The sequence below is a fragment of the Oncorhynchus masou genome, chromosome 9 (genome assembly GCF_036934945.1).
Source record: "Oncorhynchus masou masou isolate Uvic2021 chromosome 9, UVic_Omas_1.1, whole genome shotgun sequence".
NCBI lineage: Eukaryota > Metazoa > Chordata > Actinopteri > Salmoniformes > Salmonidae > Oncorhynchus > Oncorhynchus masou.
Genome location: NC_088220.1, coordinates 11,018,582 through 11,045,664, shown reverse-complemented (window position 1 = coordinate 11,045,664; position 27,083 = coordinate 11,018,582). Strand labels below are relative to the sequence as shown.

At 43.3% G+C, this 27,083-nt stretch overlaps 1 protein-coding gene across 1 annotated transcript in view; it reads right to left on the bottom strand.

Moving 5' to 3' along the window:
* LOC135545511 (neuroligin-3-like) overlaps window positions 1-27,083 on the bottom strand; it is a 273,364-nt gene that overhangs the window by 143,812 nt on the left and 102,469 nt on the right. The window contains exon 2 of the mRNA XM_064973156.1: window positions 4,440-4,625. Coding sequence (XP_064829228.1) covers window positions 4,440-4,625 — 186 coding nt within the window. The remainder of the gene's footprint in view (window positions 1-4,439; window positions 4,626-27,083) is intronic.

The window sequence follows — 27,083 nt, the reverse complement described above, 5'->3', positions numbered from 1 at the left end:
CAGCCAGGTTTTGAGCTGCTACGACAGCCAGGTGTGCTAGTTGCTAGGGCAGCCAGGTGTTCTAGCTGCTATGGCAGACAGATGTGCTAACTGCTACGGCAGTCAGATGTTTTAGTTGCTACGACAGTCAGGTTTTCTAGCTGCTATGGCAGCCAGGTGTTTGAGCTGCTATGACAGCCAGGTGTTTAAGCTGCTACGGAAGACAGGTGTTCTAGTTGCTACGGCAGCCAGGTGTTTTAGCTGCTATGGCAGCCAGGTGTTCTAGTTGCTACGGCAGCCATGTGTTTTAGCTGCTACGGAAGCCAGGTGTGCTAGTTGCTACGGCAGACAGGGGTTCTAGTTGCTACGGCAGCCAAGAGGTTTAGCTGCTACGGAAGCCAGGTGTGCTAGTTGCTACGGCAGCCAGGTGTTTTAGCTGCTACGGAAGCCAGGTGTGCTAGCTGCTACGGCAGCCAGGTGTTCTAGTTGCTACGGCAGCCAGGTGTTCTAGTTGCTACGGCAGCCAGGTGTTCTAGCTGATACGGCAGCCATGTGTTTTAGCTGCTACGGCAGCAAGGTGTTTTAACTGGTACAACAGACAGGTGTTCTAGCTGCTACGGCAGCCAGGTGTTCTAGTTGCTACGGCAGCCAGACAACCAACCAGGTTTAATTTCAATACCCGGGGAGGTAAGAGAGGGATGGAGGGAGGGAGGGTGAGTGAGAGAGAGATGAGGGAGAAGAAAAAGAGAGAAAAGAGTGTGCGAGAGAGAGAGAGAGAGAGCGAAAGAGAGAGAGATGGAAATAGAGAGAAAGATGTAAATAGAGAGAGAGAGAGAGAGAGAGAGAGAGAGAGAGAGAGAGAGAGAGAGAGAGAGAGAGAGAGAGAGATGGAAATATAGAGAGAGACAGAGAGATGGAAATGGAGAGAGAGAGAAAAAGAGAGAGAGCGAGAGAGAAAGAGGGAGAGAGAGAGAGAAGAAAGAAAGAAAGAAGGGACAAAATATATCCTGCTTTACAAGCAGGGGTGGAAACCTGTTTCATATCTAGTATTTCCTGTCGCTTTCAGGAAGGAAGGCCCACTTCAGTCTCAGAGAGAGAAAGTGGAGAGTGGATAGTGAGAGAGAGCGGCGGGAGAGTAGGGGGGAATGTGATTGTCGTCGGTAACACTTCTCACAAGAGGCCCTGTCGTGATGGAAAGCTTCCTACATCAATTACCAACCATCTCACTAGTTTTACTCTGTTCTGCTTTATCTGGTCACACTGTGTACCAGGGAATCATATTGTTGATCTGGTCACACTGTGTACCAGGGAATCATATTGTTGACTGGTCACACTGTGTACCAGGGAATCATATTGTTGATCTGGTCACACCGTGTACCAGGGAATCATATTGTTGATCTGGTCACACTGTGTACCAGGGAATCATATTGTTGACTGGTCACACTGTGTACCAGGGAATCATATTGTTGATCTGGTCACACTGTGTACCAGGGAATCATATTGTTGATCTGGTCACACTGTGTACCAGGGAATCATATTGCTGATCTGGTCACACCGTGTACCAGGGAATCATATTGTTGACTGGTCACTGTGTACCAGGGAATCATATTGTTGAATGGTCACACTGTGTACCAGTGAATCATATTGTTGATCTGGTCACACTGTGTACCAGGGAATCATATTGTTGATCTGGTCACACTGTGTACCAGGGAATCATATTGTTGAATGGTCACACTGTGTACCAGGGAATCATATTGTTGATCTGGTCACACTGTGTACCAGGGAATCATATTGTTGATCTGGTCACACCGTGTACCACGGAATCATATTGTTGACTGTTCACACTGTGTACCAGGGAATCATATTGTTGATCTGTTCACACTGTGTACCAGGGAATCATATTGTTGATCTGGTCACATTGTGTACCAGGGAATCATATTGTTGATCTGGTCACACTGTGTACCAGGGAATCATATTGTTGATCTGGTCACACTGTGTACCAGGGAATCATATTGTTGATCTGGTCACACTGTGTACCAGGGAATCATATTGTTGAATGGTCACACTGTGTACCAGGGAATCATATTGTTGATCTGGTCACACTGTGTACCAGGGAATCATATTGTTGATCTGGTCACACCGTGTACCACGGAATCATATTGTTGACTGTTCACACTGTGTACCAGGGAATCATATTGTTGATCTGTTCACACTGTGTACCAGGGAATCATATTGTTGATCTGTTCACACTGTGTACCAGGGAATCATATTGTTGATCTGGTCACACTGTGTCCCAGGGAATCATAAATAAATAAATAAATAAAATATATCCCATTTAGCAGACGCTTTTGTCCAAAGCTGTACTTACAAGTCGGCTGGGGCCACTACTTTTACATATGGGTGGTCCCAGAGGGAATCAACCCACGAGCGCAATATGGGCGTATAATATCATGCTACATGGAGCGCCATGCTCTACCGACTGAGCCACACAGGACCTGGTCACACTGTGTACCAGGGAATCATATTGTTGATCTGGTCACACTGTGTACCAGGGAATCATATTGTTGATCTGATCACACCGTGTACCAGGGAATCATATTGTTGACTGTTCACACTGTGTACCAGGGAATCATATTGTTGACTGGTCACACCGTGTACCAGGGAATCATATTGTAATGATCTGGTCACACTGTGTCCCAGGGAATCATATTGTTGATCTGGTCACACCGTGTCCCAGGGAATCATACATTTCTATTAAAGAGGCAACAAACTGCAGCAGCCCCGGTAATGTCCACTTTAGAGAGGAGGAGGCAGAGAGGAGCTGGTTTCGGAGGCTGTATAATATCATGCTACATGGAGCAGAGCAATTATGGAGGCTGTATAATATCATGCTACATGGAGCAGAGCAATATGGAGGCTGTATAATATCATGCTACATGGAGCAGAGCAATATGGAGGCTGTATAATATCATGCTACATGGAGCAGAGCAATATGGAGGCTGTATAATATCATGCTACATGGAGCAGAGCAATATGGAGGCTGTATAATATCATGCTACATGGAGCAGAGCAATATGGAGGCTGTATAATATCATGCTACATGGAGCAGAGCAATATGGAGGCTGTATAATATCATGCTACATAGGAGCAGAGCAATATGGAGGCTGAATAAAAAAAATGCATTAATGCCAATTAAAAACACAAAACGCAAATACCTGTGTCCTGTAATTGCAGAAACGCAAAAATGCAGAAAGAAAAACACCTCATAAAGGTGACCACCGCATGGTGGGGGTCACCTTTATCATAAAGTCAAACCAGGAATTCCCAGTTGGTATAAAGACAATTATGGTAATGACTGGTTTACTTATTCCTTATTAACCTTCTTAGCCTTAACCCTAGCCCTTCCTTCCTAGCCCTAACCTGTCATGTAACGTGTTTCTGTGCATGGTCCTTGCTCATTTGTAGCATTACATAACCTTGCCCTAAACATTTCTTAACCTTAACTTTAACCTTAGCCCTAACCTTAACCTTAACCCTAGCCCTAACCTTCAACATATCCTTAACCTTAACCCTAACCTTAATCCTAGCCCTAAACCTAACATTAACCTTAGCCCTAACCTTAACCCTAGCCCTAAACCTAACCTTAACCCTAGCCCTAAACCTAACCTTAACCCTAGCCCTAACCTTCAACCTATCCTTAACCTTAACCCTAACCTTAATCCTATCCTTAACCCTAACCTAACCTATATTCTGAACCTAACCTGTAACCTTAACAGATAGTTAGTTGGTAGTGTGACCCTCTATAGAACATCTACAGATTGACTTCCCGGACTATCCAGCAGCATGCCCTCTACACTGTCCATCCCGTCCCCTGTGTGTGTCTCTGTGAGTGTGTGTGTGTGTCTCTGTGAGTGTGTGTGTGTGTGTGTCTCTGTGAGTGTGCGTGTGTGTGTGTCTCTGTGAGTGTGCGTGTGTATGTGTGTCTTTGTATTAGCATACTGCCACAGTCTAATAAACAGCCTCGTCACCTTCATGAGCTCTGTTGCAGGACATACAGGACTATAAAGCACATCCACCACTCGCTGGGTTAACCTACACATACCTTCTCTCATATTATTAAGCAACAGGACAGTCAATCTCCATTGAGCGGTTGAAGCATGACGTTAGCCACTAGATAAACAACATCCGTCTGGATTGGATGATTGAATGGTTCCATTATACAGGGTTTAGGGGGCTGGGGTTCCGCTTTACCCCTCCGAGCATCTGTAAACCAGACACTCAGGACAGTACTCAGATGAAACCCAATGCCAAACACCACCTTTCTTAAATCTATCCAGATGCCCACTTTCTAAATATTTTCTAAACTAAATACCAGACTTCCCCAACTGATTCTGACACAGAGATATCCCATACCCAATCCCCTCTGTCCCATCCCAGTCATGGACAGAGTGTGTTCCTACCTTCAGAGTGGTGTGAGAGGGTGAGCAGGCTGACACAGGACGCTCCTATCCCAGATCCAAACACTGTGATACGGTTGGAGTCTCCTCCGAAGTATCCAATGTTTTCACTGATCCACCTCAGAGCCTGGATCTGGTCCAGTAGGCCGTAGTTCCCCTTAGCTGCCTGGTCCCCTGTAGACAGGAACCCTGGAACAGACACAGAGGATACAGGATTAGTCAATGACGAAACACTAACAGGGATGCAATTGTGTTTCCCAAAGGTAGGTTGAGATTGATTCCTTTTGGGTCCCAGGTTAACACTGGACACCTGGCTGAGGTTGATTCCTTTTGGGTCCCAGGATAACACTGGACACCTGGCTGAGGTTGATTCCTTTTGGGTCCCAGGTTAACACTGGACACCTGGCTGAGGTTGATTCCTTTTGGGTCCCAGGATAACACTGGACACCTGGCTGAGGTTGATTCCTTTTGGGTCCCAGGTTAACACTGGACACCTGGATGAAGTTGATTCCTTTTGGGTTCCAGGTTAAAATATCAAGCTCTCCGGCTCTCCAGTGAGATCCTGACTGATTGGAATACATGATTGTTGGTCAAATCAAAGGGCTGTGTGACCACATGTCATGTTTACATTATGGGAAATCAATGTTGAGCCTCTCTGGACGGTCACATATCACCCTGTCTATCGACCCGCCGTGATGAGAACCACATGTATCTATGAGTGCTGTTGTGTTGTGACACTGAGAGAAAAGGCAGGAGAGATGGAAGCTAAGAGGCCCTGAATAACATACATTTGTCACGAGTCCAACCGAGGGTGGATTCCCTTCCCGGTCGGGTGGTGCTCGACGGTCGTCGTCACCGGCCTATTAGCTGCCACTGATTGTCTTTCCTCCCCCTCCTTGTATGTTTATTGGTAGCACCTGTTTGTAATGATTAGTTGGGCTTCTTTAGACAGCCGGTCCGCTTGTTTGTTGTGAGGGATTATTCATTGTAAACTTCGGCTCTGTTGTAGAGGAACGTCTTAGTTCCTGGTCGTGCATTTTTCATTTTTTCATTTTTCATTCCCTGTGTTTTGGGACCGTTATTATTGTGAGCACCCTGTGGTGCATTGGTGCAATTAAAGAGCACAGCATTGAATTCTCTGTCTCCTGCGTTTGACTCCACACCCACGACACCCGGAGCATTACAACATGTACCAGAACGGTTCCCTCGTAAATCATGACCTCTTTAGTGTAGGCCTTTATTGCAACAAAAACAAAACCGTTTAAAAAAAGTTTTTGTACTTTAGTTTGAAATGTTTCCGATGTTCCGATATTTTACGACAGGATATAGAGGGTTAGGGTTAGGACAGGATATAGAGGGTTAGGGTTAGGACAGGATATAGAGGGTTAGGGTTAGGACAGGATATAGAGGGTTAGGGTTAGGACAGGATATAGAGGGTTAGGGTTAGGACAGGATATAGAGGGTTAGGACAGGATATAGAGGGTTAGGGTTAGGACAGGATATAGAGGGTTAGGGTTAGGACAGGAAATAGAGGCATTTCTACTGAGTCCCATCTTACAGGGCTCTACATGTTTCAATGTACAGACCACAACACACACACACACACACACACACACACACACACACACACACACACACACACACACACACACACACACACACACACACACACACACACACACGCACACACACACACACGTGCACACACACACACACACACACACACACACACACACACACACACACACACACACACACACACACACACACACACACACACACACACACACACACACACACACACACACACACACACACACACACACACACACCACAGGTAGCCAGCCTATTGGTAAGAATAGCGGTTAAATAAAAACACTTAAGAATATAAAGTGCAATGCTGTAATATATTTTTTTCTTCACATTTTCAAACAGCCATTTATATTTTCCAACCGGCTATACATTTGACTTTTTTTTCTTGCCTGAGTTTCACTGTCAAAAATATAATTAAACCATCTAGTGTTCAGATAAATAACAACACAATGTCAAATACAGGTAGCCTCGTCAAATAATGAACATCCAATCACATGAACCGTTACTCTCTCGTGGGAATTCCACTAACGGTCCGTATGGAGCCAAACGTAGCTGCTGCTAATGTTGGTATCTGAACTGATGGCGCAAAAGCCATGACAGGGAGACACAGTGGAGTGGTAACGAGCGTGCCAGCAGTTGCTCCAGATGCCACTTGGGTCCACTGCAGCATCCACCAAGAGGCTCTTACTGACAAGGGAATGCCTGACAGTTAGAAAGACATTTTGGACTCTACAGTGAAAATGGTTAACTTTGTTGAAGCAAGGCCCCTGAACTCTCGTGTATTTTCTGCACTATGCAATGATATGGGCAGCGACCATGTAACGCTTTTACAACATACAGAAGTGTGCTGGTTATCAAAGGGCAAAGTATTGGCAGGTTTTTTAATTGAGAGACAAGCTTAAAGTTTTCTATACTGACTATCATTTTCACTTCTCTGACCGCTTGCGTGAAGACGAGTTTCTCACACGACTGGCCTATCTGGGTGATGTTTTTTCTCGCCTGAATGATCTGAATCAAGGACTACAGGGACTCTTCGCAACTATATTCAATGTCCGGGACAAAATTGAGGCTATGATTAAAAAGTTGGAGCTCTTTTCTGTCTGTATTAACAAGGACAACACACAGTTGGGTAGTTGTGGCAATTACGCAGGTACTTTCCCAAAACAGATGACACAAACAACTGTATTTGTTATCTCTTTCATACCCTGCCTCCAGTCCACTTACTGATATCTGAACAAGAGAGCCTCATCGAAATTGCAACACGCCTTTCTGTGAAAATGTAATTGAATCAGAAGCCACTGCCAGATTTCTGGATTGGGCTGCACTCAGAGTATCCTGCTTCGGCAAATCATACTGTTAAGACACTGATGCCCTTTGCAACCATGTACTTATGTGAGAGTGGATTCTCGGCCCTCACTAGCATGAAAACTAAATACAGGCACAGACTGTGTGTGGAAAATGATTTAAGACTGAGACTCTCTCCAACACAACCCAACATTGCAGAGTTATGTTCATCCTTTCAAGCACACCCTTCTCATTTGGGGTGGCAGGGTAGCCTAGTGGTTAGAGAATTGGACTAGTAACCGGAAGGTTGCAAGTTAAAATCACCGAGCTGACACGGTACAAATCTGTCGTTCTGCCCCTGAACAGCCAGTTAACCCACTGTTCCTAGGCCAGTTAACCCACTGTTCCTAGGCCAGTTAACCCACTGTTCCTAGGCCAGTTAACCCACTGTTCCTAGGCCAGTTAACCCACTGTTCCTAGGCCAGTTAACCCACTGTTCCTAGGCCAGTTAACCCACTGTTCCTAGGCCAGTTAACCCACTGTTCCTAGACCGTCATTGTAAATAAGAATTTGTTCTTAACAGACTTGCCTAGTTAAATGAAGATAAAACATTTAACCTGTAGTTATTCACAATTTTCGATGAACAAATGTTTTATCTGTAAGATGGTTAAATAAAAAGCAAAATTATTGATTTTCATTATATTATTATTTGTACCCTGGTTCTCATTGTCACTTCCCACGAGCCAAGTTGTGACAAAAATTCAAACTCATTGTTATGTTTAATAAATGTATCGTATAGTGTTTACGTGGCAGGCTTACAACGATGGCAAAAAACAAAATTTGAGAGTGCGCTGACCCTTGTGCTAGAGGGGGTACTCAGTTGGAGATTGAATGTTCGAAGGGGTACGGGACTATAAACAGTTTGGGAACCACTGCTCTACAGCATCACAGTAAATCCATAATTTATTTAGACAGGTCTAAAGAAACATGATATGAAGAAAAATGTAGTCTATTTCAGAAGAACAGAATAGCATACTCTGAGTTGTCATTATGTTACTCTCTTATATGGCCGTGCCATATGGCTGTGGGCCACACTAGTTCATTTAGCAGATACCATTTGTTCAGAATTCCTTGGCATTATTTAACATTATTTTATATAGTATGAAGAATACAATTGAACAAAGCTGAATAAAATAGAAAGGATATTTTTTCCAAACATTTGGTGGCGTGCTCACATGCGGCTATTCTATCTTGGGCAGTTACAAAGAAACAGGTCCTACTACATGCTTAATGTAGAGTTATTTAAGTAACTTGAGTTATGATACAAACGCTTGGCTGTATGTTTTGATGCCTTCTAAGGCTGTATGTCCCTCACTCAATTTTGTTTCATTAAACTTTTTCACTCCGGACGTTTTATCTGGACGTGGTTCGTCAGGACCTCCAACAGCCGAAGCTAAGAAGTAACATTAACATGATGCCTTCTAATTGCAGTCGTTGTACTCATAATATACAGGAGAACGATCGCCTTAAGGCGAGGATAGCTGTGCTGCAAGCCCAGCTTCAGACTTAATCGTTAGGCAAGGGTCATTTAAGTGTAGGAACAGATGAAACAGCATCTGTGCCACCAGTAAGTACAGATAGTAACGTTAGTATAAATCCCCTCGCACGGTCCCCGCAGCCGGACAACTTTCTCATGGCTTCTGGAGGGAAATGCTGTAGGAATGCTCAATCGGTGTCGCTCATTCAGCCAACAGAAACTTTCAACCGGTTTTCCCAATTAAGCAGCGAGTCGGAGTCAGAGGTCGAGGTCTCTGGTTTCTACTCCTCCCGTTACGGGGACTGAGACGCAGAAGCTTCCCACCATTAGCTCTGACAAATTGAAAACCCTAGTCATTGGCGACTCCATTATCCGCAGTATTAGACTTAAAACTAATCATCCAGTGATCATACACTGTTTACCGGGGGGCAGGGCTACCGACATTAAGGCTAATCTGAAGATGGTGCTGGCAAAAAGGCAAAAACTGGCGAGTGTAGAGATATTGTTATCCACGTCGGCACCAACAATGTTAGGATGAAACAGTCAGAGGTCACCAAGCGCAACATAGCTTCAGCATGTAAATCAGCTAGAAAGATGTGTCGGCATCGAGTAGTTGTCTCTGGCCTCCTCACAGTTAGGGGGAATGATGAGCTTTAAAGCAGAGTCTCACAACTCAATCGCTGGTTGAAAACTGTTTTCTGCCCCTCCCAAAAGATAGAATTTGTAGATAATTGGCCCTCTTTCTGGGACTCACCCACAAACAGGACCAAGCCTGGCCTGTTGAGGAGTGACGGACTCCATCCTAGCTGGAGGGGTGCTCTCATCTTATCTACCAACATAGACAGGACATAGACTCCTCCAGCTCCACAATGAAATAGGGTGCAGGCCAGGCAGCAGGCTGTTAGCCAGCCTGCCAGCTTAGTGGAGTCTGCCACTAGCACAGTCAGTGTAGTCAGCTTAGCTATCCCCATTGAGACCGTGTCTGTGCCTCAATCTAGGTTGGGCGAAACTAAACATGGCGGTGTTCGCGTTAGCAATCTCACTAGAATAAAGACCTCCTCCCTTCCTGTCGCTATTGAAAGAGATTGTGATATCTCACATCTCAAAATAGGGCAACTTAATGTTAGATCCCTCACTTCCAAGGCAGTTATAGTCAATGAACTAATTACTGATCATAATCTTGATGTGATTGGCCTGACTGAAACATGGCTTAAGCCTGATGAATATACTGTGTTAAATGAGGCCTCACCTCCTGGCTACACTAGTGACCATATCCCCCGTGCATCCCGCAGAGGTGTTGCTAACATTTAAGATAGCAAATTTCAATTTACAAAAACCACCCCGACGTTTTCGTCTTTTGAGCTTCTAGTCATGAAATCTATGCAGCCTACTCAATCACTTTTTATACCTACTGTTTACAGGCTTCCTGGGCCATATACAGCGTTCCTGACTGAGTTCCCTGAAGTCCTATCAGACCTTGTAGTAATGACAGATAATATTCACATTTTTGGTGATTTTAATATTCACACGGAAAAGTTCACAGAACCACTCCAAAAGCCTTTCGGAGCCATCATCGACTCAGTAGGTTTTGTCCAACATGCCTCCGGACCTACTCACTGTCACAGTCATACTCTGGACCTAGTTTTGTCCCATGGAATAAATGTTGTGGATCATAATGTTTTTTTTTTCTCAAAATCCTGGACTATCAGACCACCATTTTATTACGTTTGCAATCGCAACATATAATCTGATCAGACCCCAACCAAGGAACATCAAAAGTTGTGCTATAAATTCTCAGACAACCCAAAGATTCAAGGACGTAAGAGGACAAAAATCAGTTAACCACCTAACTGAGGAACTCAATTTAACCTTGCACAATACCCTAGATGCAGTTGCACCACTAAAACTAAAAACATTTATCATAAGAAACTAGCTCCCTGGTATACAGAAAATACCCGAGCTCTGAAGCAAGCTTCCAGAAAATTGGAACGGAAATGGCGCCACACCAAACTGGATGTCTTCCGACTAGCTTGGAAAGACAGTACGTGTAGTATCGAAGAGCCCTCACTGCTGCTCGATCATCCTATTTTTACAACTAAATTGAGGAAAATAAGAACAATCCAAAATGTATTTTTGATACTGTCACAAAGATAACTGAAAAGCAGCATTACCCAAGAGAGGATGGCTTTCACTTCAGCAGTAATAAATTCATGAACTTTTATGAGGAAAAGATCATGATCATTAAAAGCAAATAATGGGCTCCTCTTTAAATCTGCGTAATCCTCCAAAGCTCAGTTGTCCTGAGTCTGCACAACTCTGCCAGGACCTAGGATCAAGAGAGACAAGTATTTTAGTACTATATCTCTTGACACAATGATGGAAATAATCATAGCCTCTAAACCTTCAAGCTGCATACTGGACCCTATTCCAACTAAACTACTGAAAGAGCTGCTTCCTGTGCTTGGCCCTCCTATGTTGAACATAATAAACAGCTCTCTATCCACCGGATGTGTACCAAACTCACTAAAAGTGGCAGTAATAAAGCCTCTCTTGAAAAAGCCAAACCTTGACCCAGAAAATATAAAAAACTATCGGCCTATATCAAATCTTCCATTCTTCACAAAAAAAATTGAAAAAGCTGTTGCGCAGCAACTCACTGCCTTCCTGAAGACAAACAATGCATACGAAATGCTTCAGTCTGGTTTTAGACCCCATCATAGCACTGAGACTGCACTTGTAAAGGTGGTAAATGACCTTTTAATGGCGTCAGACCGAGGCTCTGCATCTGTCCTCGTGCTCCTAGACCTTAGTGCTGCTTTTGATGCCATCGATCACCACATTCTTTTGGAGAGATTGGATACCCAAATTGGTCTACACGGACAAGTTCTGGCCTGGTTTAGATATGATCTGTCGGAAAGATATCAGTTTGTCTCTGTGAATGGTTTGACAAATAAACTGCACATTTCTGTGTTCATCAAGGTTCCGTTTTAGGACCACTATTGTTTTCAATATATATTTTACCTCTTGGGGATATCATTTGAAAACATAATGTTAACTTTCACTGCTATGCGGATGACACACAGCTGTACATTTCAATGAAACATGGTGAAGCCCCAAAATTGCCCTTGCTAGAAGCATGTGTTTCACACATAAGGAAGGCTGGATGGCTGCAAACTTTCTAATTTTAAACTCGGAAAAAACAGAGATGCTTGTCCTAGGTCCCAAGAAACAAAGAGATCTTCTGTTGAACCTGACAATTAATCTTGATGGTTGTACAGTCGTTTCAAATAAAACTGTGAAGGACCTCGGCGTTACTCTGGAACCTGATCTCTCTTTTGACGAACATACCAAGACTGTTTCAAGGACAGCTTTTTTCCATCTACGTAACATTGCAATAATCAGAAACTTTCTGTGTAAAAATGATGCAGAAAAATTAATCCACGCTTTTGTTACTTCTAGGTTAGACTACTGCAATGCTCTACTTTCTGGCTACCCAGATAAAGCACTAAATTAACTTCAGTTAGTGCTAAATACCGCTGATCATATTTGATCATATTACTCCAGTGCTAGCCTTCCTACACTGGCTTCCTGTTAAGGCTAGGGCTGATGTCAAGGTATTACTGCTAAACTACAAAGCATTACATGAGTGTACTCCTACCTATCTTTCCGATTTGGTAATGCCATAACATAACTGCACGTACACTACAGTCACAAGACGCGGGCCTCCTTATTGTCCCTAAAATTTCAAAGCAAACAGCTCCATTTTTACGGAATGGTCTGCCTATCCATGTGAGAGACGCAGACTCGGTCTCGATCTTTAAGTCTTTATTGAAGACTCATCTCTTCAGTAGGTCCTATGATTGAGTGTAGTCTGACCTGGGGGTTTGAAGCTGAACGGAAAGGCACTGTAGCGACGAACCACACCTGCTGTCTCTGCCTGGCCGGTTCCCCTCTCTCCGCTGGGATTCTTTGCATCTAACCCTATTACAGGGGCTGAGTCACTGGCTTACTGGTGCTCTGTCATGCCGTCCCTAGGACGGAAACTGTGTTTTGGACTTTCTCTCTACCACACCTGCTGTCTCTAACTCTGAATGATTGGCTATGAAAAGCCAACTGACATTTACTCCTGAGGTGCTGACCTGTTGCACCCTCAACAACCTCTGTGATTATTATTATATGACCCTTCTGGTCATCTATGAACGTTTGAACAACTTGGCCATGTTATAATCTCCACCCAGCACAGCCAGAAGATGTCTGGCCACCCCTCAGAGCCTGGTTCCTCTCTAGGTTTCTTCCTAGGTTCTGGCCTTTCTAGGGAGTTTTTCCTAGCCACCGTGCTTCTACACCTGCATTGCTTGCTGTTTGGGATTTTAGGCTGGGTTTCTGTACAGCACTTTGAGATATCAGCTGATGGAAAAAGGGCTTATAAAAACATTTGATTGATTGATTGAATCTCTACCCAACGTCCTCTACCAGACAATCTCAACCCAACGTCCTCTACCAGACAATCTCTACCCAACATCCTCTACCAGACAATCTCTACTCAACGTCCTCTACCAGACAATCTCTACCCAACGTCCTCTACCAGACAATCTCTACCCAACGTCCTCTACCAGACAATCACTACCCAACATCCTCTACCAGACAATCTCTTCTCAATGTCCTCTACCAGACAATCTCTACTCAACGTCCTCTACCAGACAATCTCTACTCAACGTCGTCTACCAGACAATCTCTACTCAACGTCCTCTACCAGACAATCTCTACTCAACGTCCTCTACCAGACAATCTCTACTCAACGTCCTCTACCAGACAATCTCTACCCAACGTTCTCTACCAGACAATCTCTACCCAACGTCCTCTACCAGACAATCTCTACCCAATGTCCTCTACCAGACAAGGTGATTCTCAACTCTGTGATTAAGGTCAGTGTGGAACAACACATCTTTACAGACCGTATAAGCCCTGATTCAAAAGCATCTGCTCAACATACTGTACTGTAGTCCTACATTAGCAGATCATAGAGAGGTAGTGTGTGTGTGTGTGTGTGTGTGTGTGTGTGTGTGTGTGTGTGTGTGTGTGTGTGTGTGTGTGTGTGTGTGTGTGTGTGTGTGTGTGTGTGTGTGTGTGTGTGTGTGTGTGTGTGTGTGTGTGTGTGTGTGTGTGTGTGTGTGTGTGTGTGTGTGTGTGTGTGTGTGTGTGTGTGTGTGTGTGTGTAAGACCACTCCACCTCTCCTCTCTCCGACTACCTGTTGGTCCAACCACAGAGAAAGGGAAAGGGCATGGATCATAGATAGGGCTCAGCCACGCCAGGTGTCACAGTAAGCTAGACTGGAGTAGCAACACACACACACACACACACACACACACACACACACACACACACACACACACACACACACACACACACACACACACACACACACACACACACACACACACACACACACACACACACACACACACACACACACACCAACAGATGGTCTCCTTCAGACACTCCCTGAGGATGACAGAGACAGCAGGAGGACAGAGAGAGGGATGGATGAAGAGAAAGTGAGAGAGAGGGAGGAAGCGAGATGAAGGAGAAGGGAGAGAGAGTGATATTAGAAGCTTTGGGGTAGAGAATGAGAGAGAGAGAGAGAGAGAGAGAGGAGGTAGAGCAATGAAAGAAATGAAAAACAGAGAAGAAGAGAGCAAGAAACAGAGAGAAGAAGAGGGCATCAGTAGAACCTAGAGTCTCTCTCGCTCTCTCTGAGCAGCTCCTACTCCTTATGTTGTCTGGTAACCAGGACAACAGAATTACAACCCTCTTTAGAGGCACCATGGGAGATGAGACGTGACTATGGCACCATAACCCTCACTAGCCAAATGGTTCACACTGACTTCACACACAGCAGCACACCATGCTGCCATTGCTCGTCCGTATACTTATGCATTCTTAATTCCATTTCTTTACTAAGATTTGTGTGTATTGTTGTGAAATTGTTAGATATTACTGCACTGTTAGAGCTAAAAACACAACCTGGGGTTAGGAGACTATAGGAGATGTAATGTAGTATTGAGCTGATGACTGGGGTTAGGAGACTATAGGGGATGGAATGTACTATAGAGGTGATGATGATATGTGATGTCATAGCTAGGTAGATAAATCTAGATATTGTTAATACAATATAAGATGATCTTGTCAGTCGAGCACTTAGATATGTCATGTCTTGTATGAGATTTATACTTGGAAAATGAAGGATTCATATACTCAGATCTGAAGTCAATCAATTGCAGAGGTGGAGAAAGCGCACAGCGGGGTTCACTCTGTAATGTTTACTACTAAACCACACCTGGATTTAAAGGTCATCACAAACATTATGATGGAACTCACGGGAATATGCATTTTTACCTGCATCTGTTTGAGTTGAGACCTATTTCTATCTCCCTGTGTTGAATAGCCAGCTAGTTAAATACGCAGTATTCAATCCAATGGTCTCCAGTGTACGATGCAATGCAGCATCTAAACAAACAAACAGTCCTGGCCATTAGAATACAGCAGAATGTGGAGATAGAACACTATGTATTACCCAAATAGGACTTTCCTCCCTACCTCGCCATGGGCAGCATTACGAAATGCATGTAATATTACCAGTGGTTACGTTTCAATTGGAAAGGTGATAGCTAGTTAAAATATATATTCAGAGAGCAATTAAGGCCATTGTTCTTATGTAACAGCTATTTGTGAATGTACACTTTCAGTGATGGGGGAGGATGTTGTGTTGGTGTGCTTTAAAAGATATTTGATTTATTTTTTGTTTAACAGCGATAATTTTGTGCTATTTCTCTTTGTTACCGTTGATTGAAGCTTTGGTGGTGATGTTAGTCAACAGACTAACCTCGTTGCTCTGTGTCTGGCTGTATGGAATGTAAACTAACCAACAACTGGATGGGAGGAAGACTCTTCCTCTATTGTAGCAATATAGTTTGTCATCTCCCACTAAAACTGTTCAGAACCAGGAGATAATAAACCTGTACTCGTACCCTGAGGCTACACATTGAACAAGTTTGACATCTCAAATTTCTTTCAATACCCTCTTAAAATTTTATGGATCAAGCAGATGATCCCACCATGCTTCAGCAGGATGTGGGTGGGAGCCCATGTTTCAGCAGGATGTGGGTAGGAGCCAAAGTTTCATCAGGTTGTTGGTAGGAGCCCAAGTTTCAGCAGGGTGTGGGTGGGAGCCCATGTTTCAGCAGGGCATTGGTAGGAGCCCAAGTTTCATCAGGGTGTGGGTAAGAGCCCATGTTTCAGCAGGGTGTTGGTAGGAGCCCATGTTTCATCAGGGTGTTGGTGGGAGCCCATGTTTCAGCAGGATGTGGGTAGGAGCCCATGTTTCAGCAGGGTGTGGGTAGGAGCCCATGTTTCAGCAGGGTGTGGGTAGGAGCCCATGTTTCAGCAGGGTGTGGGTAGGAGCCCATGTTTCAGCAGGGTGTGGGTAGGAGCCCATGTTTCAGCAGGGTGTGGGTAGGAGCCCATGTTTCAGCAGTCACAGGGTAAGAACTAACTTTGGCTTACATTGCGGTAGATAGTAGAGGTTATGTAGCTGAGGCCCACATTGGCTTGTTTTAGATGGACAGCAGTCTATTACAGAAGCACCACTTTATGTTGGCTTGTATCAGATGGACAGTAGTAGACTACAGTAGCACCTCTATGCTGGCTTGTTTCAGAAGGACAGCAGTTGGCTACAGTAGCAGTGCTCTACATGAGGCTCCCACATCTCTTGGATTTACAGCACAGCAATAGCGTTTCTGCTTCTCTAGCTTACACCTACACACCGTAACCCTAACCTTAACCCCAAAATCTATCACTTCCTGTTGTTCACGGAATGATGGAGAGCTTGGTTTGTTTGCTCGGTTTGTTGTTTTGGAAAGTTTATTGTTTTGAAAGAGTATAGGAAAGTTTCTTAGTAGGTAGCTAACTTTTGAGTTAGGATCTCGCGACGCAGTTGGCATCAGTTGCTGGGACTGCAACTCTCCGTCCAGTGATCCTGCGGACCAAGGTCGGGTCTGAGGAGCAATTTGCCAGGGTTTTCTTGAGGGCCTGAATGCAGCCCGCAATGCGGTTAGCCATTGTGGCTGGGACCACGTATTGTCCCGGGTCTGTGGCTGTCTCGATCCCTGCTGTTTGTTGTTGTTTTCAATCTTCCCTGTGACCTGGCCTGTCTGGAACTCCTAGGAGTAACAGCGTAACCTATGTTGCCATGACAAAGACCAAAGGCAACAAGAGTACCTCTGAGGACAGTGGTGTCTCTATCACAGGTGAAATATATTTTAAACAAACAAGAAGAGTTCTACAAGCAGTTCTTACAACAACAAGAAAATAGCTTCAAGTGTTTTGTCAAAATACTGGTGGATTCAACAAATAAAAGAATGGACCTGACCAGAGAGGTCCAGTACCTGAAGAACAGTTTGCTGTTCTCCCAGGGTCAACTCAATGAGTTGAAACAGGAAAACGGCAAGATGACAGCAATCAGTAATAAATTGAGAGAGGACATCAGTTCTGTGTGTGAATCCATGATGACAAGTGAGGAGAAATCAGATCTCGAGGGACCATCAAGGCGGAACAACATGTTTGTGGACGGAATTGCAGAATCTCCACATGAGACAGGATGAAGTCTGAGGATAAAGTGAGGGAAATGATCTCTGAGCAGTTGAAGATGGACCACAGAAAGATTGAGGTGGAGCGTGCCCACAGGACTGGAAAACCCATCACCGGCCCTGGTGACAGGTTCAGGCCAATGGTGGTCAAGTTCTTGAGGTTCAAGGACAAGGTAGCTGTTCTGGAAAAAGCCAATTATTTGAGAGGAACGTACAGTTGAAGTTGGAAGCTTACATACACCTAAGCCAACTACATTTAAACTCAGTTTTTCACAATTCCTGACATTTAATCATAGTAAAAATTCCCTGTCTTATGTCAGTTAGGATCACCACTTTATTTTAAGTGTGAAATGTTAGAACAATAGTAGGGAGATTTTATTTCCCAGTGGGTCAGAAGTCTACATACACTCAATACACTCATACATACACTCATACACTCAATTAGTATTTGATAACATTGCCATTAAATTGATGAACTTGGGTCAAACGTTTTGGGTAGCCTTACACAAGCTTCCCACAATAAGTTGGGTGAATTTTGGCCCATTCCTCCTGACAGAGCTGGTGTAACTGAGTCAGGTTTGTAGGCCTCCTTGCTCGCACACACCTTTTCATTTTTGACCACACATTTTCTACAGGATTGAGGTCAGGGCTTTGTGATGACCACTCCAATACTTTGACTTTGTTGTCCTCAAGTCATTTTAACACAACTTTGGAAGTATGCTTGGGGTCATTGTCCATTTGGAAGACCCATTTCCGACTAAGCTTTAACATACTGACTGATGTCTTGAGATGTATATCCACATAATGTTCCTCCTCATAATGCCATCTATTTTGTGATGTGCACTTGTCCCTCCTGCAGCTAAGCACCCCAACAACATGATGCTGCCACCCCTGTGCTTCATGGTTGGGATGGTGCTCCTCGGCTTACAAGCCTCCACCTTTCTCCTCCAAACATAGCGATGGTCATTATGGCCAAACAGTTATATTTTTGTTTCATCAGACCAGAGGACATTTCTCCAAAAAGTACGATCTTTGTCCCCATGACCAGTTTTAAACCATAGTCTGGCTTTTTATGGCGTTTTGGAGCAGTGGCTTCTTTCTTGCTGAGCAGCCTTTCAGGTTATGTTGATATAGAACTCGTTTTACTGTGGATATCGATACATTTGTACCTGTTTCCTCCAGCATCTTAACAAGGTCCTTTTCTGTTGTTCTGGGATTGGTTTGCACTTTTCGCACCAAAGAACGTTCATCTCTAGGAGACAGAACGCGTCTTATTCCTGAGTGGTATGACGACTGCGTGGTCCCATGGTGTTTATACTGGCGTAAATTATTTATTAAAATTATTTGACAATAAGAAGATTGTTGGAGCTGTACTGTTGGATTTCAGTGCAGTCTTTGATATTATTGACCATAACCTGTTGTTGAAAAAACTTGTGTTATGGCTTTTCAACCTCTGACTTATGATAGATTCAGAGCTATCTATCTACTAGAACTCAAATAGTTTTCTTTAATGGAAGCTTCTCTAATGTCAAACATGTTGTGTGGTGTACCGCAGGGCAGCTCTCTAGGCCCTCTGCTCTTTTCCATTTTTAGCAATGACCTGCCACTGGCATTAAACAAAGTGTGTGTGTGTCCATGTATGCTGATGATTCAACCATATATGCATCAGCAACCACAGCTAATGAAATCACTGAAACCTTTAACAAAGAGTTGCAGTCTGTTTTGGAATGGGTAGCCATTAATAAACTGGTCCTGAACATCTCTAAAATTAAGAGCATTGTATTTGGTACAAATCAGTCCCAGAGTTCTGGACCTCAGCTGAATCTGGTAATGAATGGTGTGGCTGTTGAACAAGTTGAGGAGACTAACTAACTTGGTGTTACTTTAAATTGTAAACTGTCATGGTCAAAACATATATATTCAATGGTTGTAAAGATGGGGAAAGTAATAAAGAGATGCTCTAATTTTTTGACACCACACTCCAAAAGCGAGTCCAGCAGGCTCTAGTGTTATCATATCTTGATCAATGTCAAGACGTATGGCCAAGTGCTGCAAGGAAAGACCTGGTTAAGCTGCATCTGGCCCAGAACAGAGCGGACATCTTGCTCTTCGTTGTAATCAGAGGGCTGATATAAATACTATTCATGACACTTTTTTTTCAAAAGAAACAATGTATTGAATATCCCAAATAGTTTGCATAGTCAACTTACACATTACTCTGCCACACACACTTACCCCACCAGACATGGCACCAGGGGTCTTTCAAAGTCCCCAAACCCATAACAAATTCAAGAAAGCGTATAGCATTTTATAGAGCCATTATTGCATCTCATATTACTCAAATGAACAGCAAACCTGGTTTTTAAAAAACAGACCTGTCCTTGTAATGAATACTCAGGGAGAAAAAGGTGTTGATTCACACGTAGAGTTGATTCACACACAGATGTTTATTATGCCTTCGCAGAAGGCAGGACGGTCAAACAGGTAGGTAGTCAAAAACAAACAATACCTCACAACTATACAAGCAGAAAGAACTGAACTAAATAAGGAGCTGATGAGACCAGGTGAGAAACGAACACAAGGTGAAATCAATGAACAAACATGAAAGCCAAGGCTACGTTCAAGAACACAACGAAACAGAACACAAGGTTGACTAAGAAAAGAAAAGCAGAACCTTACAGTCCTTGTCTATTATGTCATGTTTCATGTTTTTTGTGGACCCCAGGAAGAATAGCTGCTGCTTTTGCAACAGCTAATGAGGATGCTAATAAAATACCAAAATACCAAACCCCTAACCCTAACCCTACACACACACTTTGATTATACTGCTGCCTCTTTTTACAGCTGTATGTTATAGCTGAACTGCTTGTGCGTACTTGTGTGCTTGTGTATATAAATATATATATTATTTATATATATATATATATATATATATATATGTATATATATATATATATAAATATATATATACTGTATATTTGTTCCTTTTTAGAGCTACAGTGCTACATCTCCAAAACAGTATTCATGTGAAAGTATGTTTCAACTCTATTTCTATATATCTATGTTGCTGAACTTATTTAATGTAGTGAGAGATTATTCAAAGCAACAGTCCTATGTTATACTGTGCTATGTTACAGTACTGTTACAGTACTATGTTACAGTACTGTTACAGTACTATGTTATACTCTACTATGTTACAGTGCTATGTTACAGTACTATTTTACAGTACTATGTTACAGGACTATGTTATACTGCACTATGTTACAGTACTATGTTATACTGTGCTATGTTACAGTACTATGTTACAGTACTATGTTACATGACTATGTTATACTGTACTATGTTACAGTACTATGTTATACTGTACTTTGTTACAGTACTATGTTATACTGTACTATGTTACAGTACTATGTTACAGTAGTATGTTACATTACTACGTTATACTGTGCTATGTTACAGTACTATGTTACAGTACTATGTTACATTACTATGTTATACTGTACTATGCCACTATTTTGCAGTACTATGTTACAGTGCTATGTTATATTGTGCTATGTTACAGTACTATGTTACAGTACTGTTACAGTACTATTTTGCAGTACTATATTACAGTGCTATGTTATATTGTGCTACGTTACAGTACTATGTTACAGTACTGTTAAAGTACTATTTTGCAGTACTATGTTACAGTGCTATGTTATATTGTGCTATGTTACAGTACTATGTTACAGTACTATGTTACAGTGCTATGTTACAGTACTGTGTTACAGTGCTATGTTACAGTACTATGTTACAGTACTATGTTACAGTGCTATGTTACAGTACTGTGTTACAGTGCTATGTTACAGTACTATGTTACAGTGCTATGTTACAGTACTATGTTACAGTACTATGTTACAGTGCTATGTTACAGTGCTATGTTACAGTACTATGTTACAGTACTATGTAATACAGTGTTATGTTATACAGTGCTATGTTACAGTATTGTGTTATACAGTGCTATGTTACAGTACTATGTTACATTACTATGTTATACAGTGTTATGTTATACAGTGCTATGTTACAGTACTATGTTATACAGTGCTATGTTACAGTACTGTGTTACAGTACTGTGTTACAGTGCTATGTTACAGTGCTATGTTACAGTCCTATGTTATACAGTACTATGCTATACAGTGCTATGTTACAGTGCTATGTTACAGTACTGTGTTACAGTACTGTGTTACAGTGCTATGTTACAGTGCTATGTTACAGTACTATGTTACAGTACTATGTTATACAGTACTATGTTATACAGTGCTATGTTACAGTGCTATGTTACAGTACTATGTTACAGTACTGTGTTACAGTGCTATGTTACAGTGCTATGTTACAGTACTATGTTACAGTACTATGTTATACAGTACTATGTTATACAGTGCTATGTTACAGTGCTATGTTACAGTACTATGTTACAGTACTATGTTATACAGTACTATGTTATACAGTGCTATGTTACAGTGCTATGTTACAGTACTATGTTACAGTACTATGTTATACAGTACTATGTTACAGTACTATGTTACATTACTATGTTATACAGTGTTATGTTATACAGTGCTATGTTACAGTACTATGTTATACAGTGCTATGTTACAGTACTGTGTTACAGTACTGTGTTACAGTGCTATGTTACAGTGCTATGTTACAGTCCTATGTTATACAGTACTATGCTATACAGTGCTATGTTACAGTGCTATGTTACAGTACTGTGTTACAGTACTGTGTTACAGTGCTATGTTACAGTGCTATGTTACAGTACTATGTTACAGTACTATGTTATACAGTACTATGTTATACAGTGCTATGTTACAGTGCTATGTTACAGTGCTATGTTACAGTGCTATGTTACAGTACTATGTTACAGTACTATGTTATACAGTGCTTGTCACAGATCCCCACCGGGACTCATGCTCATTCTGTTCACCAGTTGCGGAGATCGACGTCACTGACCTTCTAGGCTGCACTGAACTGTGTCATTATGCACACCTGGTTCCAATTCCTCACTGATTGTGTTTGTATAAATGTGCCCTTTGAGTCCCCCATTGGGCTGTCGATTATTGTTCTCATGTCCGTTGGTGGTGTGAGTACCTATGAGTTGTCTCAGCCTGTGCTGCGTGTTATTGGTCTCATGTCCGTTGGTGGTGTGAGTACCTATGCGTTGTCTCAGCCTGTGCTGTGTGTTATTGTTCTCATGTCCGTTGGTGGTGTGAGTACCTATGAGTTGTCTAAGCCTGTGCTGCTTGTTTTGTGCGTTGTGTATTACGGGTCTCGTCCTCGTCGTTCTACAAGGTTTACCCTCACACTTTTGTTTGGGTATATCCCAGTGTTTTGTGTATTTGTTTTGGGTATATCCCAGTGTTTTGTGTATTTGTTTTGGGTGTATCCCAGTGTTTTGTGTATTTGTTTTGGGTATATCCCAGTGTTTTGTGTATTTGTTTTGGGTGTATCCCAGTGTTTTGTGTATTTGTTTTGGGTGTATCCCAGTGTTTTGTGTATTTGTTTTGGGTGTATCCCAGTGTTTTGTGTATTTGTTTTGGGTATATCCCAGTGTTTTGTGTATTTGTTTTGGGTGTATCCCAGTGTTTTGTGTATTTGTTTTGGGTATATCCCAGTGTTTTGTGTATTTGTTTTGGGTGTATCCCAGTGTTTTGTGTATTTGTTTTGGGTGTATCCCAGTGTTTTGTGTATTTGTTTTGGGTGTATCCCAGTGTTTTGTGTATTTGTTTTGGGTATATCCCAGTGTTTTGTGTATTTGTTTTGGGTGTATCCCAGTGTTTTGTGTATTTGTTTTGGGTATATCCCAGTGTTTTGTGTATTTGTTTTGGGTGTATCCCAGTGTTTTGTGTATTTGTTTTGGGTGTATCCCAGTGTTTTGTGTATTTGTTTTGGGTGTATCCCAGTGTTTTGTGTATTTGTTTTGGGTATATCCCAGTGTTTTGTGTATTTGTTTTGGGTATATCCCAGTGTTTTGTGTATTTGTTTTGGGTATATCCCAGTGTTTTGTGTATTTGTTTTGGGTATATCCCAGTGTTTTGTGTATTTGTTTTGGGTATATCCCAGTGTTTTGTGTATTTGTTTTGGGTATATCCCAGTGTTTTGTGTTTTTGTTTTGGGTGTATCCCAGTGTTTTTCTGTATTTGTTTGGGTATATCCCAGTGTTTTGTGTATTTGTTTTGGGTATATCCCAGTGTTTTGTGTATTTGTTTTGGGTGTATCCCAGTGTTTTGTGTATTTGTTTTGGGTATATCCCAGTGTTTTGTGTATTTGTTTTGGGTATATCCCAGTGTTTTGTGTATTTGTTTTGGGTGTATCCCAGTGTTTTGTGTATTTGTTTTGGGTGTATCAAGAACCCAGATGAAGCATTCCAGCGGCTGGCTCCAAATCCTTAACACTGTCATGCTGGTGTAATGTTAAACTGTACTATGCTGAACATTTGTGTTGAATCTCTTCCATTCAGCCACAAGAGCATTAATGAGCTGGGCCACTGATGTTGGTAGATTAGGCCTGGCTCACCGTCGGCGTTCCAATTAATCCCAAAGGTGTCCGATGGGGTTGATGTCAGGGCTCTGTGCAGGCCAGTCAAGTTCTTCCACACCGATCTTGACAAAACTTTTCTTTATGGACCTCACGGCAGCATTGTCATGCTGAAACAGGAAAGGGCCTTCTTCAAACTGTTGCCACAAAGTTGGAAGCACAGAATTGTCTAGAATGTCATTGTATGCTGTAGCGTTAAGATGTCCCTTCTCTGTAACTAAGGGGCATAGCCCGAACGATGAAAAGCAGCCACAGACCATTATTCCTCATCCACCAAACTTTACAGTTGGCACTATGCATTGGGGCAGGTAGCGTTCTCCTGGCATTTGCCACACCCAGATTCATCCGTCGGACTGCCAGATGGTGAAGTGTGATTCATAACTCCAGAGAATGCGTTTCCACTGCTACAGGGTTCTATGGTGGCGAGCTTTACACCACTCCAGCTGACGCTTGGCATTGCACATTTTTTTTTAATTTTACCTTTATTTAACTAGGCAAGTCAGTTAAGAACAAATTCTTATTTTCAATGGCGGCCTAGGAACAGTGGGTTAACTGCCTGTTCAGGGGCAGAAAGACAGATTTGTACCTTGTCAGCTCGGAGGTTTGAACTTGCAACCTTACGGTTACTAGTCCAACTCACTAACCACTAGGCTACCCTGCCGCCCCAGGGTGATTTTAGATATGTGTACGGCTGCTCGGCCATGGAAAACCATTTCATGAAGCTCCCGATGAACAGTTATTGTGCTGACATTTATTCCAGAGGCAGTTTGGAACTCGGTAGTGTGTGTTGCAACCGAGGGACATGATTTTTACGTGCTTCAGCACTCGGTGGTCATGTTCTGTGAGCTTGTGTGGCATACCACCTAGCAGCTGAGCCGTTGATGCTCCCAGACATTCCCACTTCACAATAACAGCATTTACAGTTGACCACGGCAGCTCGAGCAGGACAGACATTTTACAAACTGACCTGTTGGAAAGGTGGCATTCTATGACGGTGACACGTTGAAAGTAACTTAGCTCTTCAGTAAGGTCATTCTACTGCAAATTCTTGTGTATGGAGATTGCATGGCTGTGTGCTCGATTTTATACACCTGCTAGCAATGGGTGTGGCTGAAATCGCCGAATCCACTAATTTGAGGGGGTGTCCACATAATGCTGCTGTATGTAATAGTGTATCTATGTAGCTGAACTGTAGAGTATTTAATTTCAATGAGAGATTCAATAATATTCTGCGGCAGGGAGCCTAGAGCGCTGAGCCAGCAACCAAAAGGTCACTGGTTTGAATTCCAGAGCCGACAAGGTGAAACATAATGTTGATGTGCCCTTGAACAAGTCACTTAAAGCGCTGCCTTTGTCACATTCGTGCACACAGAATGTCAACGTACGTACATAGCCTTTATGACAATGTCCCCTCTCTATACTCTATAGATCCTGAAGCTCAGTCACAATGTGCCAGGAGAGAAAGGTTACCACTAATAGAGACCTGTGTGCCAGGTTGATTTCCACTCTCTTGACAACTCCATGTGGATGTGTCTTACCAAAGCCACGTTGCGCATGATAATGACATCAAAGAAGTTGATCTGTCAAGAGCAAAAACTAATCTGGGACCAGGCTATATTGACCTGGAGCTTTTTGTTCTAATCTGGGACCAGGCTATATAGAACTGGAGCTCTTTGCTCTAATCTGGAACCAGGCTATATAGACCTGGTGTCACGAATATTACCGAAGGTGACTCCCCTTCTTGTTCGGGTGGCGCTCGGCGGTCGTTGTCACCGGTCTACTAGGTATCACCGATCCGTTGTTCTGTGTTCCTTTGGTTTTGTCTGATTGGTATCACCTGTTTCTTGTTTGGTTGTTAGGGTAGGGTTATATATAGCTTGTTCAGCCCGCTTCTGTTTCGTGCGGGTTTGTTCGTCTGTTCTATGTTTGAGTGTATTTTGTTTGTATTTTGGGTTTCGCGCTGTCCGTTAATATTTCTGATCATTTGTTTTCCTACTTTTGTTCATGTTATTTTTCCGGGACATTAAAGTGTGTTTTTTCCCACATCTTTTGCTCTCTGCGCCTGACTCCACACCTCCTCACTCATTTCTCCGTAACAGAAGCCCGCACCACGATATGGAGTCAGCAGGAGCAGCGACCACTCCTTTTCCCACTATGGAGGAGAGAGTCCTTCATCACACGTCCATCCTCCATCGCCTAGGATCAGCGATGGATCAAATGATGGAGAGGATGGATCGTTGGGAGAGGAATGGTCTCCCTACTACCCCACCGACCCTCCCACCAGCAACTCTACCATCTCCCCCATCTGGATCCGGTTCCAGCGCTCTGCGCATTATGCCTCCGAGGGAGTACGATGGAGCAGCGACGTGGTGCCTGGGATTCCTGCTTCAACTAGACCTCTACCTGGCCACCGTTCGGCCGGCTCCCTCGGACGAGGAGAGAGTGTGGGTCCTCATCACATGCCTTACGGGTAGAGCCCTGGAGTGGGCTAATGCGGTCTGGAACGGGCCCGACTCAGCGAAGGACAATTACCCGGAGTTCACCCGCCGTTTCAGGGCCGTGTTCGATCACCCTCCAGACGGTCGAGCGGCGGGTGAGAGATTGTTCATTCTCAGACAGGGGACGAGGAGCGCGCAGGACTTCGCGCTGGAGTTCCGGACCTTGGCCGCTGGAGCAGGGTGGAACGACAGGTCCCTGATAGACCATTACAGATGTAGCCTGAGAGAGGACGTCCGCAGGGAGCTGGCCTCTCGGGACACTACACTTAGCCTGGATGGACTGATAGACCTTTCGATCCGGTTGGACCATCTGCTAGCTGCTCGCGGACGTTCTGAAAGGGTCCTGTCAGTTCTACCTCCTGACCCTCCTGCTCCTATCCCGATGGAGCTAGGAGGGACCGCGTCTAGGGAGATCGGAGGAGGAAGTTCCTCCTGTACCAGTTGTGGCCGGAGAGGGCACACGTCTGGTCGGTGCTGGAGGAATTCATCTGGGAATCGAGAAGGCAGGCAGAA